Raw genomic sequence first — 20,589 nt, forward strand, 5'->3', positions numbered from 1 at the left:
GCCATGCCTAATGGTTTGACAAGTGTATACATCCTCTACCTTGTGACCATGGTGAGGGTTATATAGTTGGGGTAGAGTAAGTTTAATAGGGTAGTCTACACTAAAGCTAGGGAAGCAGTCACCTCCAAAAATGGAAGTATACCATGCAAATTCATTAAGGGATACTTTGATCGACAAAAAATTGACAATTTACAAGATCACATTTACAAAAGTGGTTTTTTCATGGCTATTTGAAAAAAGATCCCCATAAGTTTTTAGCAAAAAGGGACTTTTTGAGGACAACTTTGAACGCACGTTGTCTAGATAGTTTCTTAGAGGTGAACCCCCCGAGCACTAAAGTGTCCCTTTACTTTGTGACCAGCATACACCTAACCTTTTTGACTATTTTTTAACTCCAGTTCCTTGTATGGGGAGTTATATACTCAAACCTTTCATAATGATCATGTGCATACTATTGTAGTAGTGCTCAAGTTTTGCTCTTGCTAAAGAGTGGAGGATATTAATAATGTTCATGGTTTGCTCATGCTAAAGGATGGTGGGTATAATTAAAAGCTATGGTAGTGCAAAGTTCTCTTTCACAAAAAGGACATGTGGTTGGATAGCAAAGGAAAAATACTTTACATTAGCATCACAACCTCTCAATTAGGGAGAAATATGATAACTAATAATGGACAAGTAGTAAATGGCCGATTTGAGCTACATTGGCCTTCTCGACCGTCAAATGGTGCCTTAAATTTTGGAAGCAGGATAAGTTGACAAAGGGTACGCGTACATGTATATGCTTTTCCTTGCAATTGAGTGCATATCTATGTCACAAATTGATAAGTCTTTACATAAAAGTTCAAAAGTGGGCATTTTGTTGACCTTTTGTAATTATTTATGTGCATAAACATGGATATCAACTTTGTTTAAACGAGTGTGTGACCCGTCCGAGAGAGAGAGAGAGAGAGAGAGAGAGAGAGAGAGAGAGATCCCAGCCATTTTTTGGCTGCTCACCGTCCTTTAGTGTATAGACAAGAAGCCAGATTTTGGTGGTAAAAGTGTCTAGCAATTCTTTCATGAAGATCATTCATGGGCAAGGTTTGGTAGGAAAGGCCCATTCTAGCAATATTTCATGAAGACCATTTCTAGACATGTTATTGAAGGCTTTTCTTCTTCTTGGGAAGGTATGCAACATTTTTGACTTGCTAAAACGGGCCCAAGGGGAGGGTTGTTCAAGATCGTGCATCTTTTGCACCTTTGATTTGAAGCTTCTCCAAGATCTGACCATTGAGTCTACTTTTTGTTTTGTAATGTTTGGGCCATAAAACCATTGAAGTATTTTACTAGTCAAACGAGCTTTCAAAAGTAGATGGGGCATATTTGAATCTATTTATGAAAACTATCACAAGCCTCCTTAATGGAGGCTTCCACTTTTACTACACTCTCTCTCTCTCTCTCTCTCTCTCTCTATATATATATATATATATATATATATATATATATTACTACTAGAAGCATTTATGTAGAGATGCTTTAAAACGTTGCTTAGACATCTTTTAGCAATGTCTTTAACTATAGAAAATGCATTGCATAAGAGACGCATAAGGTGTCACTTAGCGACGTTCATCATCACATATATGACATTTAAATTTGAATTTCAAAGAACAATGCCTTAAAGCATGATGTCGCTTAATAAGCGACGTTAGACCTTTTTTTCCATCAAAACAAGGAAGATCCCAATTGTGGGAGCTCCTGGACTGTGTAAATTCTCTCTCTCTCTCTCTCTCTCTCTCTCTCTCTCTCTCTCTCTCCACAAGGTTTCTCTCTTTTTTTCACATGTGATTGACACACATCATACATATGTAAATACATCCGCACATGTAAATCACGCACAACAAAAAGATTTGAAGTGGATAGTATACACTTGGGAGCGTTTTACATACACTACAACAAAAGGCGACCGGTGACCAAAGTATTTGCATGCAAACAAAATTGAAAGTATGGATGATCATGATATGCTTTTTTAAAAAAAAACTTAGCATGAATATACAAAAATAATTAGAACAAACTGAATATGGATAATCAAACTTACATAAACTTGACAATATAGAAATAGACATTATCAATTTGTATAAATTTAAATTGTTTTTATATATACAATGTTGATGTGTGTACATGATCAATTTGTTCAAACTACAACAAAATGCCATTATTGACAACTATATATCATTATTGTACTCATCGTCATGTTGTCTCTCAGCACACGAAAGTGTTTATTGCGAGGGTGCGGTATGTGCACGCTTTTCGTCTATCGTCCTATCCTGATCCTCCCTCTCTGATGATAAGGTTGCAATCTCCCTTGTTGCAAACTTCTTGCAGTATTAAGAGTTAAGTTAAATCAATTGACAATTAAAAACTATTTTAATAATTATTTTAGCTTTAAAAGATAGCTCAAAGTCACTAACAATACTCACAAAAAGTCGTGCCAATCACTATGACATTTGGAGCACATTACCACTCAGATAGACGCACAAAAACAAAGGAAAAGTTGAAGTCCAAAAATCTCGGGGGCGGTAATGCTGGAGTCAATGCTCGCGGTAATGGTCCTTCAGCAATGCACGCGATAATCAGCCCGGCTATATTGTCGCGGGACTTACCGCCAGTATTACCGCGACCATTACCGCGCACGCGAGTATTTATAAAAAAAAACAGATGACCATTTGGATGGTCCTTGGTAGGACCCATCCAAATGGTCATTTGCCTTTTTTTTCCTATACATTTAATAAATAAAAAAACAACAATTTCATTGCACAAAAACTTTGGACCAAAATCAAATGTTTAATTATATTGGAGAAACTGTTCATTACAAAATTGCCCAAATAAGCGATGCATGGCGGCTATACAACTGTGGCCAAAAGAAGACTTTGGGCCAAAATCAAGTGTTTAATTATATTGGATATTACAAAATTGCCCAAATAGGCGATACATGGGGGCTATACAACTGTGGCCAAAAGAAGATGGGCCCAAAAACACTTGGAGGATTGAGCTACTCGGATCCTGGGACCTCTCGAGGGACTCCTTGACTCTGGAAAAGAAAAAAACAACAAAACCTTTAATTAATACAAATGGATACATAATTCTGTATGCACTCATTTAAAAAAAAAAGTTCACACTTACAGGCTGTAGTGTACGACATGCATTTTCAAATTCTTCGTGATTGATTTGTTGTTTTCATACAGCTAGCACCATGTCTGATATTCGGAGTGGCTCTCTCTGTATCTCTGGATCTCTCGACTTGGGCGGGTCATAGTAATATTTTGTTGTATATCAATTAAAAATATTACAAACCTAACCTTATTACCACAAATTAAATCAATTCAAATGAAAATACGCGCACTCACAAATTTATCTTTCCATGTTGCTTTTCCACCCGAGCCGTAATGCGTGGGCATTTGCTGCGCCCTCGCCTCCACCTGTCGAGTGTGCACCCTAGCACCTGCCGCTCTCTCGTCCTCCAGCTCGCCCTGGGCTTTCTCCCACTCCTCGTCGTGAACATTTCCAGAGCCATAGTTGTGACCCTCAGATTCAAATGTTCGCTTTGTCGCCCTCCGCACACTGGACTTCTTATTTTTTAAGAAATTCTTGACGTACTCCTCGAGCCACTGCCTGGAGAACTCTTCCACTTCCGCATTAGGGAACCGCATGAGCAATGTTGTGTGAATGTACGTCAAGTCGGTTGGGTCCTGATCTTTGAAATATTTAAAGCAATCCTGGTATGTCGAGTGGATCAACTGGTTAAGGTGCCCTCGAAATGTCCTCCCCAAAGAGGAACCTAGATCAACCTCCCCCCCTCGATGTATATAATAGTAGTAGCCACGAGCGTCCGGGGCGGGCGCATCGCGGTCCTCATCCTCGTGTGGAGCTCCAAGGGGTGAGCGGCGAGGTTGGGGTGTAGGAGGAGGTGAATCTATAGCACTGCCCCCTCCACCACTAAAGCAGCACGAGCCACTACCTCGACGAGAGCGTGAGCCACCACTACGGGAAGAGCGCTGGCCCGAGCCCGAACCGCTGGGTGGTGTAGGCGACAGATAACTCGACGGTGCGGGCGTGGATCGCTGCGAATGCAAGGTGGAGGGAGCTGCGGGTGACGGGAAAGTCGAGGGTAAGGTGGAGGGAGGCCCACTAGGAGGCACACTCTGCACGATCGGAGTGCCGACGCCCAGTGTCGCAAGCGGTGAGAGCCCATAGGTAGCCAACTGTGCTGGTGTATATCGCCCACAAAGACTCTGTTGCGAGGATAGCCACTCTGCCTGGGCGCGGTATGCCCTCTCGAGGTCGGGGTCGTGTACTGTATCTCGGAACCATCGAAAGCCGAAGGTGGATTGTGACTGGTGGGAGGAAGACTGCGAGTAGTAAGCATCACAAGCGTCCTCGTAAGAGAGGCCCTCGATGAGAAAGTCCTCTATGGATCGATAGCCGGGCGTGGAAGAGGATGCCATATCCTACAATTTCACAAAAAAAGGGACCCTAATTAACATTGGATTCTAGTCAAAGTGAGATTCTTTATGCATAGGATTCCTCCCTGCATAGGATTCCTTTTATCTCCTATTTAAGAAATGGTTTGTGTGCTTTTTTTTTGCATCCATTTAGAGTGTGTGTGTGTGGCAAAGAAATTAATCTAGTGTGTGTGTGCGTTAGTGTGTGGCAAAGAAATTAATTTTGTGTGTGTGTGTGTGTGTGTGTGTTGGACCTTAATCTATCGTTGGGCTTCTCGGTGACCATTGGGGTTTTAATCAACTTCATCGCACACCCACATGGAGGTATGTTTTGGTATGCTAATGCTAATGGAGGTATGTTTTGGTATACTAATGCATGCCCAAGCACACACTAATGCTAGCGTTAGTGTGTGCTTGTAATGCATGCACACACTAATGCAAGCATTAGTGTGTGCAATTTTTTCACACACCAATGCTCACAATAGTGTGTGCATGTGCACAAATTAGTGTGTAGACACACTAATTAGTGCACAAGCACACACTAATGCAAGCATTAGTGTGTGCTAGAGAGGTATGCACACACTAACGCTTGCATTAGTGTGTGCTTGGGCACAAATTAGTGTGTGGAAACACACTAATGCATGCACACACTAATGCTTGCATTAGTGTGTGTGTGTGTGTGTGTGTGTGTGTATATATAATGCATGTATTGTGCACAAAATAGTGTATGAAAACACACTAATTTGTGCACAATAACACACACACTAATGCTTGCATTAGTGTGTGCTTGGACACAAATTAGTGTGTAGAAACTAACTAATGCGTGTGTGTATAATGCATGCACACACTAATACGGACATTAGTGTGTGATTGTGCACAAAATAGTGTGTGAAAACACATTAACTTGTGCACAATCACACACTAATGCAAACATTAGTGTGTGTATAATGCATGCACACGGGCACAAATTAGTGTGTAAAAACTAACTAATGCATGCACACACTAATGCTTTCATTAGTGTGTGATTGTGCACAAATTAGTGTGTGAAAACAAACTAATTTGTGCACAATCACACATTAATGCAAGCATTAGTGTGTGTGTGTATAATGCATGCACACACTAATGCTTGCATTATAGTGTTTGCTTCACTAATGCTTGCATTAGTGTGTGCTTGTAACGCATGCACACACTAATGCGGACATAAGTGTGTGATTGTGCACAAAATAGTGTGTGAAAACACACTATTTTGTGCGCAATCACACACTAATGCAAGCATTAGTGTGTGATTATGCACAAAATAGTGTGTGCTTGTGCACAAAATAGTGTGTGAAAACACACTATTTTGTGCACAATCACACACTAATGCAAGCATTAGTGTGTGTATAATGTATGCACACACTAATGCAAGCATTAGTGTGTGATTGTGCACAAAATAGTGTGTGTGTGTGTGTGTGTGTGTGTGTGTGTGTGTGTGTGTAGAAGAACGAGAAGAAAGAGAGAGAGTTCGAGCACTTACAGTCGTGACCTCGATCGCTTGGATATGGTGGGGATGGAGATGAAGAGGGTAATAGAGGTTGGAGATGGAGAGGGAGAAGGAGAGAGAGCTTGGAGATGGAGAGGGAAACAGGCCCGCACAGAAGAGGAGCTCGTTTTTGAATTTTTGGCATTCAATTTCGCGGGGGCACGCAGGTGCCCCCTTTATATAAAAAAATATGCTGGGGATTTTACCGCGTGTATTACCGCGCCTGTTACCATGTGTATTACCGCGAAAATCTCTGATGAGACTGCATGTGTTACGTCGACTACATGACCTCTTGTACCCACCTCCCCTCTAGCTTTAATGAGTGTTAGTCATGTCAATACCAACATTCTTGATTCTTCTTTTTCTTATTTAATTTTTTCTTATTTAGTGTGTGGTCCTGTGTGCAGGTCGATTGGGATGACATGGGTCCGTCAGTTGGCGCGGAACGAACTCGATGGTTGAGCGAGCGATTACCATGTCCATGTACGCGATGTAAGCGTGCGATTGCACGGCTTCGGCGTATATGCTTGGATCACGTGGATGATTATGGACTATGGGACGATCCGAGAAAACACGCTCGAATGGAAACTAGCGATCTGAGGGTTTTGGCATCCATTGATGTCACTCCCCATTGGAGTGTGATCGGGGGCGAAGGCGGGAGGAGGACGGAAGAGCGATTGCGCCAGGAAGCACTCATGGGAGAGGGGTCACACCCGTCGTCCGATGTGGGTGGGCCCACACGAGCGCATGCACATCCTACATCCACCACATATGGGGATCTCCCCACCACTCCGCCCCACATGGAGGTGGAGGAAGATCATTTGCACAATATGGTTGAGGATCTTCTTGCACGTGAGGCGGCGAATGAGTGTGAGCCTGAGTGTGCATGTGAAGAAGCTGCACAAAAAACCAAAGATTCATTGCTAGAGGCAGCACACGCCGCTCTTTACGAGGGATGCTCCTACTCCATATTACGAGAGTCTCTTGAGATCTTGAATATTCAAGCAATGTTTGGATGAAGCAATGCAGGGGTCGATGCACTATTGAGGTACGTTTAAGTGTAATAAGTGTTAGTTGTGAGTTTTTTTCGTGGTTATATGCAATAACGAGTGTTCTTTAATTATGTCATAGGCTATTAGGCAAGATGATGCCTAAAGGCAATCATCTTCCAGAAAATGGAAGGAAGGCACGACAGGTGGTGACAGGGCTTGGGATGGACTATGATCGCATACATGCATGTGTCAATGATTGCGTGCTATTCCGCAATGAACATGCAGGGCTTGATGCTTGCCCCGAGTGTGGAGAATCAAGGTACAAAGAGGGAATGCAAGGAACCACAATACCTCGCAAGGTTCTTCGTCATTTTTCCCTCATTCCCCGCATCAAGTACATGTTTAGCACCAAAGGAACAAGCGAGCTTCTTACATGGCATATGACAAATCGCTCCACCGATGGGGTTATGAGAGTGCCGGCTGACTCGCCAGCATGGCAACACATTGACCATACATGGACGGAGTTTAGAGAAGAGCCTCGTCACTTGAGGCTTGGTCTGGCTAGTGATGGGGTAAACCCATTTGGGCATCGGTCTACCTCATGGAGTACTTGGCCAGTGGTTGTTACGAACTACAACATTCCACCATGGGAGTCAACCAAGAAGGGGAACATTTTGCTCTCTCTTCTAGTCCCAGGAAAACACAAGGTGAAGAACATGGATGTATATTTAGCACCTTTGATTGAAGAGCTTCAAGAGCTATGGAACGGCATAGATGTTTTTGATGTATCAAGACCACTTCGTGATCGACGCACAATGATCAAGTGCATTCTCATGTGGACCATGCATGATTACCCCGGGCTTGGAGAGATTTCTGGTAAGCTTATACTTTGTGACGCTCTTTAATGTCTTTGCATTGGTCACTTATATGTGGTTATGTCTTTTGTTTTTGTAGGACTATCGACATCTGGACATAGGGCATGCCCAACTTGTGGACCTTCACTCGTGACAGAGAGACCCGCTCTACTTGGTAAGGTGATCTACCCCAATAACTATCGCTTCTTTCTGCCCACACATCAATCTTATGCTCCACCGTGCAATGGGATGGAGCCACTCCATTGGACCATGGCCGATTGGGCAAGACATTGGAGCGAGCATCACAACACATTGCCTCCTCCCAATGATCCACCTAGGGGTATGTTTAGGTACTCTATTTTCTTATCACTACCCTATTGGGCTTCATTGAAAATCCAACACCTATTGGATCCAATGCATGTGTTCAAAAATGTTGGGCAACCTATATGGGATCACATAGTAGGAAAGAAAGATTCATTGGGGGCTAGAGAGGACATGAGGGCCATAAGGAGGCTCCCTCCTTTGGCCACACCTCGCATGGGGCCTCGAGGGAAGATGGTTCTTCCAAATGCACCTTGGATTCTATCAAGGGTGGATCAAGAGCGGATAAAACAAGTCATTGCATCCATCCGTACTCCAACAGGTTATATGCGTTCGCTCAAGGGTGCCTTCACTAAAACTAAGAAAGGAGGATCCACACAACTGTATGGGCTCAAATCCCATGATTGGCACAAGATTCTTCAGGTAATGTGTGTGTGCGTGTGTGTGTGTGTGTGTGTATGTGAGTGTGTGTGTGTATGTGGTTTAGGGTTCTGGATACTAATAAGTCTTTTTTTTGTGCAATAGTTTGTGCTTCCAATTAGCATTAGTGGATTTGCGGACACGAAGGTAAAGACTGCAATATTCAAGGTGGGAGAAGTTGTCAGGTATAGCACATTTGATCCTCCCTCCTAAACTTTACTTTGAAGACTAACTTTACTATGAATATTATGAAGGGTTTTTTGGTTATAGGTTTGTGAGTTCCAAAGAAATCGAAGTTTCAGCCATTCCAACAGCTCGACTTCTAGCGATTGAAGAAACTTGTGCTATTGAGGATGCATTCCCACGTTCTATCCTTGTTAGCCAAGTTCACCTATTGCTCCATCTTGTTGAGGAGATAGCCATTTGTGGTGTGGTTCACTCCAGGTGGATGTTCTTTCTTGAGAGGTTCCTAAAGACCTTGAAAGACTTTGTAAGTTAAGCTTTAAACCTTATTAGAATTGGATTGTATTCACAACGTTTTTTATTGGTTACTTTAATCACTAATGGTTTCATGTGTTCAGGCAAGCATGACAGAGGGTTGGATTGTACAAGAGGCTTTTGTGTATGTCTCTCAATATCTTTTCACAATAGACCCATCATTGCCTCGTTTAAAGACGGAAGAAGAGGATCCAAAAAAACACGCATATATTCCAAGTGGGAAAGGTTCTCTCTTGATTTTGGATAGGGAATTTCAAGCCATAGTCAACAACCATTATCTACTCAATGCTCCCATCATGGGCAAATGGGTGGATATGTATGTGGAGGTGCGTACCACGAGAGAAAGGGAGAGGGAAGCATGGAAGAGGTCGCATGGCGGTAGGCGAGCACCTCCCTTTCCTAAAGAGCTTGCCAAATACCCTGATCTAATTCCAGTTGGGTGGATACAAAATGCCATGACCAAGGCCAAGGCACAAGGAGAACAAATAAGCCCTAAAGAATGGGAGTATGCGCGAGGATGTCTACCAAGGGTAATATACTCAATGTGTTTAGTATGTGTGTGCAAGTGTGTGTGTGTGTGTGTGTGTGTGTGTGTGTATGTGTGTCATCTCTCTCTCTCTCTCTCTCTCTCTCTCTCTCTCTCTCTCATCTATCTTGATTGGTTTTTGCAGGCCTTCACATTCAACTCTATGTGGTCCGAAGGACATCATTTTCGAACCCGCAAGATAGATGAGCGTCGAACCACTCACGATAGTGGAGTTATGGGCAACTTTGACACGACAGCACAAGAGGTGAGGGAATGTGGAACAATAGAGAGGATAATCAAAGTGGATTTCAGAACATTTCACAAATATCTCTTTGACTACCGATGGTTTGCGGGTGAGGTTAAGAGACATGAGAATGGGCTCTATATGGTAGACTCCGGGAAATTTCATCGCGAGAAGACCGACAACTTGGTGCAACCTAGTAGTTGTGAGCAGGTAAAGTCCATGTGCAACTCACTAAAACATTATATGATACATATAAAACTACATTCATGTTGTTGTTTGCTCTATGACCTATAGGTGTTTTATGTGCCTTTATGTATCGAAGACGACTTTGGTATGTTATTCGAGTCACACCACGGAGCAGATCTATCTTTGCAGATACGAACATAGAGACTTTGGCAGATCCCACCATACCATCTCAAGAAGACGCCAATGACGATGATGCAGTTGAGGTCGAGGAGAACCAACCATTCCCAATAGCCAACCATAGTGAGGAGGAGGACGAGGATGGAGAGGATGATGATGATTCAATAGGAGAGGCTGTAGAGGATGAATCAATAGATTTATTTGTTGATTTAGCTACCATGGGGTTGGACATGGATGTAAGCACTTGTAGAGATCTCTTGGAGGATGAAAATTAATAAATATCTTTTGGATTTTGTCTTCTTTCTCTACTTATGCTGTACAAAAGGGCTATTTGTTTATGAACGCAAGACAATACAATTTTGATCATCGTTCGCTTGCCATTTCCATATGAATGCATAGTTGACATAAGATTTTGAGGTGGAAATAAAATATTTTTGTTTATAGAATCTCATGGAGTACAAATGAGTAGAGTAGGAGAATCATACCAATAAATGAGGCAAGCAAAGAGAAGAAAGATACTAAAAATCCCAATGAGAATGGGATTTCTTACACTCCATGCAAAAAGGGGGTACCAATTTCTAAAAAGTAACAAAATAGAATAGGATTTATAGAAAGGGAAAAGTGGGAGAGGAATGGGCCGCGTGGATAATTTTTCTATTGCAGTAATATGGGCGGCTATATGTGCGGTAATAATTATGGTAATGCTCACGAAAAAAATGAAAAACGCGCCAGCGGGGCTGCAACATACAATCTCTCTCTTTCTTGAAGCTCTCTCTCTCCTCTTATGCGGTAATTCTGTGCGGTAACAGCAGCATTCTCCCATAGTGAATGAAAGTGTACTCTGTAGGGATCTATAATGCTAGTAGGTGGCCATCTCTCTCTCTCTCTCTCTCTCTCTCTCTCTCTCTCTCTCTCTCTCTCTCTCTCTCTCTCTCTCTCTCTCTCTCTTTTGTCAGAGCTCAATCGTAATTTGAGTTATAAAAAAATAGATGCAAAGTTTATTGCTGTTCTTATTCTCATCATCCTAAATTGAAAGCTTTACGCATATACTTATAAAAATGGCTAAGAAGTTATGTCTATCCATGTGACCCAAGTGGGACGTGTGGCCACTACCCACCGTGTCCTTAGCTACCTCTTAAATTAAATTTGTTGAAAGCAAAATAGTACTAGATTACATTAAATGTGAATATACGTAAGTAAATGTGGATATATATAAGTAATTTAATATGAGACTCGAATTGTAAAAAAAACTCATTAGAGTGTTAGAAAACCTATTTTTTGCTACGAAAATGTCACCCATAATGGCATCTCACGTCAAAAGTGGGTCCATGACTACTTAGAAAGTCCCACAAGTTTCTTATTTTCAAGGACCATGGTATACTTGCTATTTGTGCTCACAACAAGGCAAAAAAAAATGTACTATGTTGGTTTAAATATAATAATAAATATTTTATAATGCATCCCTCAAATTGAAGTCAAACTCTTCTTTTTATTATACATGTTTAGATTTCTTTTGTACACCATTATCTTCCTATTGCAGCCATGGAAGTCATGCTCTTACAATGTGATGTGGAAAAGAGCCATTTGCATCTCCAAAGAGTGTCAACTCACATAAATATGAAATTTTGTTTTATTATGAAGAGGAGCAGATTCCACCTTGGGCGATAAATACCAAGGCTTACATTGAAGGCTACCAATTTCATTCACATAAGTCTGATTGGGGTGTTTATGCTTATGTACCAATGCATGCACACACCAAAATCAACATATGGTTAGTGTTCTTTATTCCAATCTTTTTCATTACGTACATGATTAATCTTCTGAACAAAGGGCTTGACCTATTCATTGCATAAAATCTCTAAGTTTCACCACATTCAAAGGTGACCCTTATGTGCTTCCGGGGACCCATATATGGATGAGATCCTTGACATTATCCGGTGCACTACATCCATAGCATGACCACTTATGGTTTGTTTCTGAATGTAGACTCCCTTTCAAATGGAGATATTACTCACAAAAAGTGCCAAAGACTTCAGGTGAATAGCAAGCCATATACATATGGAAACATAGCAGGCCTAATTAAGGATAATCGAGGAAGGAACACAAGAATCAATAGCACATATGGTGAAATGCAAAATAGCCATGAACCAAAATACATGAGCAAAGATGTTCCAAGATATATTCATGTAAATGTCATTAAATCATTACATTTAGATGATTAAGTATTAGTGGTCTACAGATTTTGTAGGCCAAAAAGAGCATCCTCATCCGTGCATTGAAATTTTTCCAATTCTTCTCTCAAGATAATTTAATTTTTAAATATTCTATAATACATAAATTTGAAACGTCAAATTATCTATCAAATTTTTAAGATTTATACGTCTATATTTGAATGTAACTAATTATTTCTTTAATCAATTTTTCTTCTTGTTTACTTATAAGCATTTGTTATAAAATATTAAGTTTGTTTCTTGCACATACTATAATCATGATGATGTGACAGGTTCCAAATTATGATGTCAAGAACAATGTGCGTTTACTATCTCATGGCATCTCTCGTATGATAATTGAGTGCATGAGACTCCTTTGCATAAGTGATCTAAGCAGTTATGATAGATTAAAGAAACTATTGTTCCCATTATTATACAAAAAATGATGTCTTCTATGATGATGATGCCATCCACGATTTTATTAATGCTTGGTACAAAGAAATTGGTGTATGTAATAATTAAGTTTTCTTAGATCTACAACCCTTAAGCAACCTCATGAAGGCTCAAATTTATCATGATCTTGGTCATAATAATTAAGCATGAGTTTTGATTGTCAATGTTAAATGTATTATTTTCAAATGTTTTGATAATATATATATATGGTGTTTGCTCAAAATGCTGCATGCTACTATTTCAAAAGTTTTTACCCTAAAAATGGTATCCTTTTTACATCAAGAGAGGATGTAAAAAAGATGTTGAGTAAGTTTAGACTCTTGATTACAACAATTTACATGCATGCCGCAACAATTTTGTATTGAGATGATATGAGAGAGAAAAAATGTCCACTATGTAAAAAATCTTGAGTAAAAAGATCCCTTGTAAGGTGATTTGACGTTTTCCATTGGCTCTCCTTACAGAACTATATTTTGAACTATAGATTTAGCAAGACTTATGGAGTAGAGAGAAAAGAATGTAGTTACGAATGGGATTATGTGAATTTTCTCGGATTGTCCTTCCTTCAAGAATTATGCAAAATGGCCTGATTTTTAAGAAGAGACACAACACATTAACATGGGTGTTGACTTGGATGGGGTATATCAATTATTTTTCATGTGCTCAAGTAAATGGTTTACTTGGCCAGTAGTTCTAGCTAACTACAAATTTCCACCCTTGATTAGCTTTAAGAAAGAGAAATTAAGTTTGTCTCTCCTAATCCCACAAACAGGTTCAGTTAAAAATAGTAACACATATTTGGCCCCTTTAAATGACAATCTCCAAGAGTTGCAGAGAGGAATAGACATGCTTGGTATGTCAAAATCGGAAGATAACAAAAACTTTAAAATTTATGAAGTTCTAGCATGGACTATGTACGACTTTTTTTGCTACAAATTTTATGCAGGTACTAATTTGTGTTTCAATAGTATACACATATGTTACTTCAATTTATTCTAGTTTATTATCCTTACGCAAAATGATTTACTATGGGTACAAGGTACTCACTAAGGGTTATAATCATCCCTTCTATAGTTATTCGTTAAAATCTATGTGTTGTAAGCATTTCAAAAAAATTATATACATTTGACATAGACTATTATTGTCTGAAGATTACTTACTACGTCGAAGCACACAAGCTAAACGTACTAATGGAAAGGTCAAGAATGGACAATGTCTAGTACACACCTAGGGATATGTACTGAAAGTGAAATGAAGAGTCCATCGTCGATCTAGATTTAGAGCTTGCAAGCGACGGAGATGATGAGACGTATTGAGGATGACCCACTCTAGCTTCCTCTATCTCTATATGATTTTGTTTAGAGTACTAGAAGGATTTGAAGATCTGTTATATTTTTTATCCTATGCATATATTCAAGAATGTAAGCCAGTCAGTGGAAAAATTTTGTAGGTTTGAAGGACATAGAGGTAGCTAGGAACAATTTAAAAGAACAAAATTATAAGCACAATTTGTGGTTATCTCCAAAGAGATTAGAGCGATCAATCACAAAATACGATCTATGTGCACACACACACACGCACACACACACACACAAAATGTGGTGTCTCATTGAAGAACATATTTACTATGAGCGACATGAACATTTCAAATTCAAACACACGTGATTGGCATAATTTCATGAAGGTAACCCAAATTTTTGTTTATCATAGTAAGTTGTTGTTCCAACTAGATAGTAACAAACTCGATTGTAGATTGCTAAGCAGGTGGTTTCTGTATGTTAAGATATGTAGGTAACAAGCACCTATAAAACTTTTTGTATGCCATCCCAAAGTACCTTATAGGTACTTTGCAGGTCTGCCAACCCAAAGTACCTCACAGGTAGTTCACAGGTGGAAATTGTCTTAAACTATGTAGGAAACAAGGACTTGTAAAAGTTTTTGTATGCCAACCCAAAGTACTTTATAGGTAGTCCTCAGGTGGTTTTTGTACATAAGAATCTGTTAAGTTTTTGTATGCCAACCCAAAGTACCTTACATTGTAACTGTCTTAAACTGGGAAACAATACCAGAATCAGAAAAATAACACTTCAATGCTAGGACACTTAAACAGTCTTAAACTACTTAAATCAGAAAAATAACACTTCAATGCTAGGACACTTAAACAGTCTTAAACTACTTAAATCAGAAAAATAACACTTCAATGCTGGGACAAAAAGACAACACATCCAACCATTTGGAATATATTACATCTTCATCAATTTGACATCAAGTCATTACATGAGTTACAATGTCAATCAAAATGAAGACAAAAAATTGGTTTCCACATGGAAAGTAGCATATAAATATACAAGGTTCTGGCACTGGTTTAGTTTAGTTACAAAAGGTACATAAAGGATCTGTCGTCCTAAAAAAAGCAAGGGACGTCATCGTCGCTTGCACTCTATGGGCATGAGCTGCAACCCACATAAGTACGCATCATACGATATCTTTTCAAACCCTTTTGCAATTACAGTGAATACATAGTTGTCGTCATCAGTAGGTTTTGATTTGCTGAATGTATCCGCCAAGGCACGATGAACTGTAGCATGCTTCCACCCTTCTAGCTAGGCCTTTAGATCTTTTGACAAGTATTGGCTGGAACGGTGCTCAATACCAGGCACTATGATGTAAGTACCACAGGGATTATAATGACATTTATAGAAACTGTTGTCAGTTAAAAGGGCATTGCAGGTATCATACCGCTGCAACTTCAATACCTTGAAAAATGCTGGTCTTTTACCACCAAAAGAGTAGCTGCCCACATTACATAACTGTTGTCCAGCCCATCCACTAATATAGCTGTGAACCTGGGAAAAAAATCTTCAAATTCTTGAGCCCACTTTGCTAAGCATTGCACTACTCCATATGTAGACATTTGCCCATGTCACAGCCCATGCAATAAAAGCCTATGCATCTTTCGGAACAAACAGGTATCTCCCATCCGCCTCCTCATGCTTGACAAATGATGTGACAGACAAATGGTCATACTTATCAGGTGACATGTAAGACAAAGTACACCATTAAGATCTAATATGAGGGCTGTTCCGGTTGGATCATCATATGGCAAGTAGGAGGTAGCTGGGGGAATGTTCTTTGGGAGATCTCTGATGATGATGATTTCCTCTACGGACAGCTTGAGGGTCCCCTTTTCCTTTGGACTCTCTGTAAAAGACAGCATTCAACATTGAAAAATAAACACGAGGCAATATTTGACATAAAAGCGACAAAAACATAGAGGTTGACAAAAACATAGACATTACTCTTATGAAACATAAAAGCGAAAAAAACATAGAGGCTGACAAAAAAGTTTCTTTTGCATTCAAAATCAAGAATCACAGATTCATGTATTACAATTGAAGAGTCACAATTTCCTGCAAACTCGAGGTTTGGGGGGGTGGGAAACATTAGAAGGATTGCAGAGGGGAGTACTCTTTTTGGGAGTCTTCTTCACGGCAGGAGGTGACCTGGGTGCTTCCCTCTCTCCCATATCTCCATCTACATGTTGAGCATGCTTCTTTGAGCATGTGGACTCCGGAGGTCTATTCTTTTCCACCTATGTCATAAAACAACATCAGCCCCATGCAAACATTGCATAGAAGTTGACAAGTCCAATACCATTACCACTTATCATCGTTTTTCTTGTGCTTCTTTGACACCTTCACCATGTCATTCAGAAAGATGCAAGAATCTGGATTCTCACCACCAGCTATCATGCACTGCTCTGCATCCACTCCCTCTTGCGCTATTGCCTCCGCATCGTCAACTGTTGCATCTCTCTTTGGACTGCTTTCGCTTGGTTGTGGCTCAATTGCTACTGTGCTTACAGGGGGGTCTACCTTCATAGTTGGAGTGCCCTCACTGGAGTCCACACTATGGGCTTCAAGAGTGGCTTGTAGCACAACCTTTGGCACGTCATCTTGTATCGGCGCCACACAAGGAATATGGCCAGAACCTGCAAGCACATCAGTGAAGTTCAAGCTTGTGCAATTAGCGGATACTTGAAGGCAACCTGAACAGTTCTTGGATTTATTTGAGATTGGGAGCAACGGCCACCAACTTGTATGCAGGAGCATTGATTTAAGTGAATCTTGAATACTACTCTTGCAAGAGGCGTCCGCACATACCATCTCTGATCCAAGCCAGGCAACAAAACACAGAGCATGGTATGCATGACCACATGCTAGCGTGTATACACAAACCACATGGGAAGCCATAAATGCAAGACCACATGCGGCACATAGTCCTAGAACAGAGACTGTAACCTGCAAGTGGCTCAAGTGCTGGCCAGGTGTTGGAGGCAGTAACATTGTGTCACCAGCCTTCACCTACTCCAACATGCTCTCACAAAAGTTGATCCGTTGCACACACTTACTCGCTGATGCTTCCAAGTCAATCACTTCTTTCTACATGACAAATGAAGAACAAAAGGCCCACAGGGATTAGATATGAGAAGCACCATTACAACCCAAAGTACCATGACAAGTAGAAAAAACTACCCAAAAAAGTACTTTGGACACTCCAAAAAACCACCAAGGCAATGAAAAATACCATGGCAGGTAGAAAAGTACCTTGGACACTACCACCATAATAGAAAACTGCCATTCCATTAAAAACATCAAGGCAAAAGCTATTACCATAACAGGAAAGACTGTCATGATAAAAAAAACCACCATGACCAAAAACAAAGTACAATGACAGGTACCTTGGACACTACACACTAGTCAACAATGACCGTACAACCACCTTGGTAAAAAAAAACTACCTTTACAAGTACCTTGGGCACAACCACCATAGCAAACAAGCTTCCTTCAAGAAACAATCAACCATAGCATAAAAAACCATGAAAAAGTACCTTGGGCATTGCCACCATAACACAGATGGCTTTCCAAAAAACCTCTAAGGTAATGACACATACCATGGATAGTAGAAAAGTACCTTGGGCACTACAACCATAGCAATAGAAAAGTACCATAGCAGGAAATATTGCCATGAAAAAAACACCACCATGATCAAAAGAAGTACCATGACATGTATTTTGACCATTATATTATACCTAGAAAACAGCCATGACCCGTGCACCTATCATGGTAGAAAAAACTACCATGACAAGTACCACAATAATAGACAAACTTCCATGAAAAAACAAATACCCATAGCAAAAAAAACCACCATGGAAAAGTACTTGGTCAATGTCACTGTAAAAAAAAGAAAGCCATGTTAAAAGAAACTACCACGCCAAGTACCTTGGGCACTATTACCATGATAGAACCCCAAAATAGAAAAAACTACCATGTCACGTAGGTTGGGCACTTAGCACCATAAAAGAAATAATTGGCATGACAAAAATAACCACCTAAATAGAAGAGAGTACCATGTCAAGTACCTAGGGCATTACCACATAAACAAAAATAACTGGCATGACAAAAACAACCACCTAAATAGAAGAGAGTACTATGTCAAGTACCTAGGGCATTACCACATAAACAAAAATCCTGCCTTGACTTGGTCGACACATACCTGGAGACGATCCACCTCATCTCTTTTGTTCGAGCTGCTTGCATCGGCCCCAAGAGGTTCAAGTGCACTAGTTAGAGCATCCATCTTGCCTTCAATCACCAAAAAATCAGCGTCGGTATCGACAGCTCCCTTCATGCTGGACCGCAATACCTGGAGCTCCTGAAATTGCCCCTGAAGCACTGTCGTGGCTGAAGATGTCCCTTGTATCTTCCACATATTTTGGTTTTTGTCTTGTAGCTCTACTCTCACATTATCAAATGTTGTGTTCAAAACCTTTAATGCATCCCTTTTTGCATCTAGAATCTGCTCCACCTGTGCTTTTACTTGCTGGCTTATAAAGGAGGCACTAACTAGAGAAGTGCTGCTAGATAAGAGAGCATTTTTCCCATTTTTTTGACTTGCCCCGACATTGTCAAGATGAAGGGGCTGAAGTGATGTCCCCTCATTATTCTCCAGCCAAATCTTTACTTTCTTGTCAATGCCACCCGAAAGCTTCTTGCAATGGTCCAAAACCTATTCACCAAAAGCAGCCGATGCAACCTTTTGACCAGCAGGATCTTGCCGAGCAGCTGGGCATCGCTCGTACACAAACAACGTTGCAAACTTGTGTGTGATCTCTTTGTTGGCTGGCATGCTTTGGTAGAGTTTGTGAAACAGTAACCTACATTCGTGTACAAACTTAGGTCGCATCATATGTAGAAAGATTTTAGAGCCCTTCTCCCTTTTCTTCATGAAGACTGACAACCAGTCCTGATTTGTGACATCAGCCTCACCGAGGTGCTGATAGAGCTTGCCCTCCAAGCTTAAGCCATACTCCTCATGCAACTCCACTCGTGTAGCAGATTCAAGGTTGCTTGGGGTATTGAATCCTCCAAGAAGATCTTGCTGCAAACCACATTTGACAAAGTAAACAAACATTGAAAAGAATATTTCTACAATTGAAGAGACAGAGTTGATATGTACCAATGCTTTTGTCACCGATAGTTTCAGACGTTATGCCCAATGTTGTGGAGCTCCTAGGCTTGCTACTGGATGAAAGCATGCTAGTTGAACCACCATCCGTTGCTGCCATGGTGCACTTTCGCAGTGGAGTCTTCATATCACTATACAAACAAAAAAACACAATCCATGATTCACAATGTCTTCAAACAAACACATTGCTCAACTACAACAGAAGAGAGAGAGAGAGAGAGAGAGAGAGAGAGAGAGAGGGGGGGGGGGGGGGAATTACAGTACCCGGTGAAGATTGAGGTCGCACAGAGAGGACAGGCGTCCGCAATTCTTCCTCACTTTGTTCACGCAAGGTGCATGAAGATGGAGTAGCGTGTGGGTAGCTTCTTGTTGTGTAGACTAGCATGCAATAGAAGTCACAGTCACTCTCTAGCCGTAAACGATGTTCAAAAAATGATAGCATTCTTGAAGTGGCGACATTTTCCATTTCTTGCAATTTTCCACGGTCCCGATAAATTATTTGAAGGGAACAAATAAAACTTAGAGAACTACTTCGAAAACCACCTAGAAAAGCCCTTGAAACTGACCACCATTTCATGCTTTCATCCACATGTGAGGGATGCTTTTCCCCTCACTTAACCTTTGCATACTAGGGTGTGTGTGTGTTCTCGAAAGAGAGAGAGAGAGCAGGAATGGTGGAAACTAGTTGTTGCATTGTCGCTTGATTGCTTGAGCACTATGGAACTGGTTGAACAATCTTCATCACAAGTTGGTACCGCACTCACTACATAAAAATGATGTCTTCTTTTTAAAGCAAATACTTCTATCTATTGCTTTTCTTTGACAAAAAATACCTTTTATTGTACTGCCGTTCACAAATGAACAATTTTTTTGGAAAAATATGTGTATGTTGGGGTGGATTGATTGAGAAAATGTAGCTCCTTCCCCTTGGTCTTTCAGCAAGCAGTGCTTTTTGACTTAAATAAAGTTTCCCTTGGTCTTTCAGCAAGCACTGCTTTTTGACTTAAATAAAGTTTTTAAGACCAGTTGATGTGTTCTCATGAAGGGTTTTATCTCGAACTTGACACTGCTGGCCTGCGATGATATGGTTAAAATTTGGCTAGGGATATTTGAGCTTTTTAACATACCATTACCTATGCTAGACTTTGGTTTGTGTGTTTTTTTTAAAAAACTCTCTTAA

General features: G+C 40.5%; 1 protein-coding gene across 1 annotated transcript; it reads left to right on the top strand.

The window, feature by feature from the left end:
• Positions 1-1,133: 1,133 nt before the first annotated feature.
• On the top strand, positions 1,134-15,674 carry LOC147428193 (uncharacterized). Its single transcript, XM_086496814.1, has 12 exons — positions 1,134-1,166; positions 6,408-6,426; positions 7,030-7,048; positions 7,132-7,195; positions 7,817-7,868; positions 7,947-8,590; positions 8,693-8,772; positions 8,858-8,889; positions 9,157-9,209; positions 9,550-9,615; positions 9,757-9,876; positions 15,612-15,674. Exons 1-12 carry the CDS (start codon positions 1,134-1,136, stop codon positions 15,672-15,674), a joined length of 1,245 nt encoding a protein of 414 aa, XP_086352940.1.
• Positions 15,675-20,589: the final 4,915 nt, after the last annotated feature.

Source organism: Adiantum capillus-veneris, chromosome 23 (assembly GCF_014529385.1).
Source record: "Adiantum capillus-veneris isolate H3 chromosome 23, ASM1452938v2, whole genome shotgun sequence".
NCBI classification, from domain to species: Eukaryota; Viridiplantae; Streptophyta; class Polypodiopsida; order Polypodiales; family Pteridaceae; genus Adiantum; species Adiantum capillus-veneris.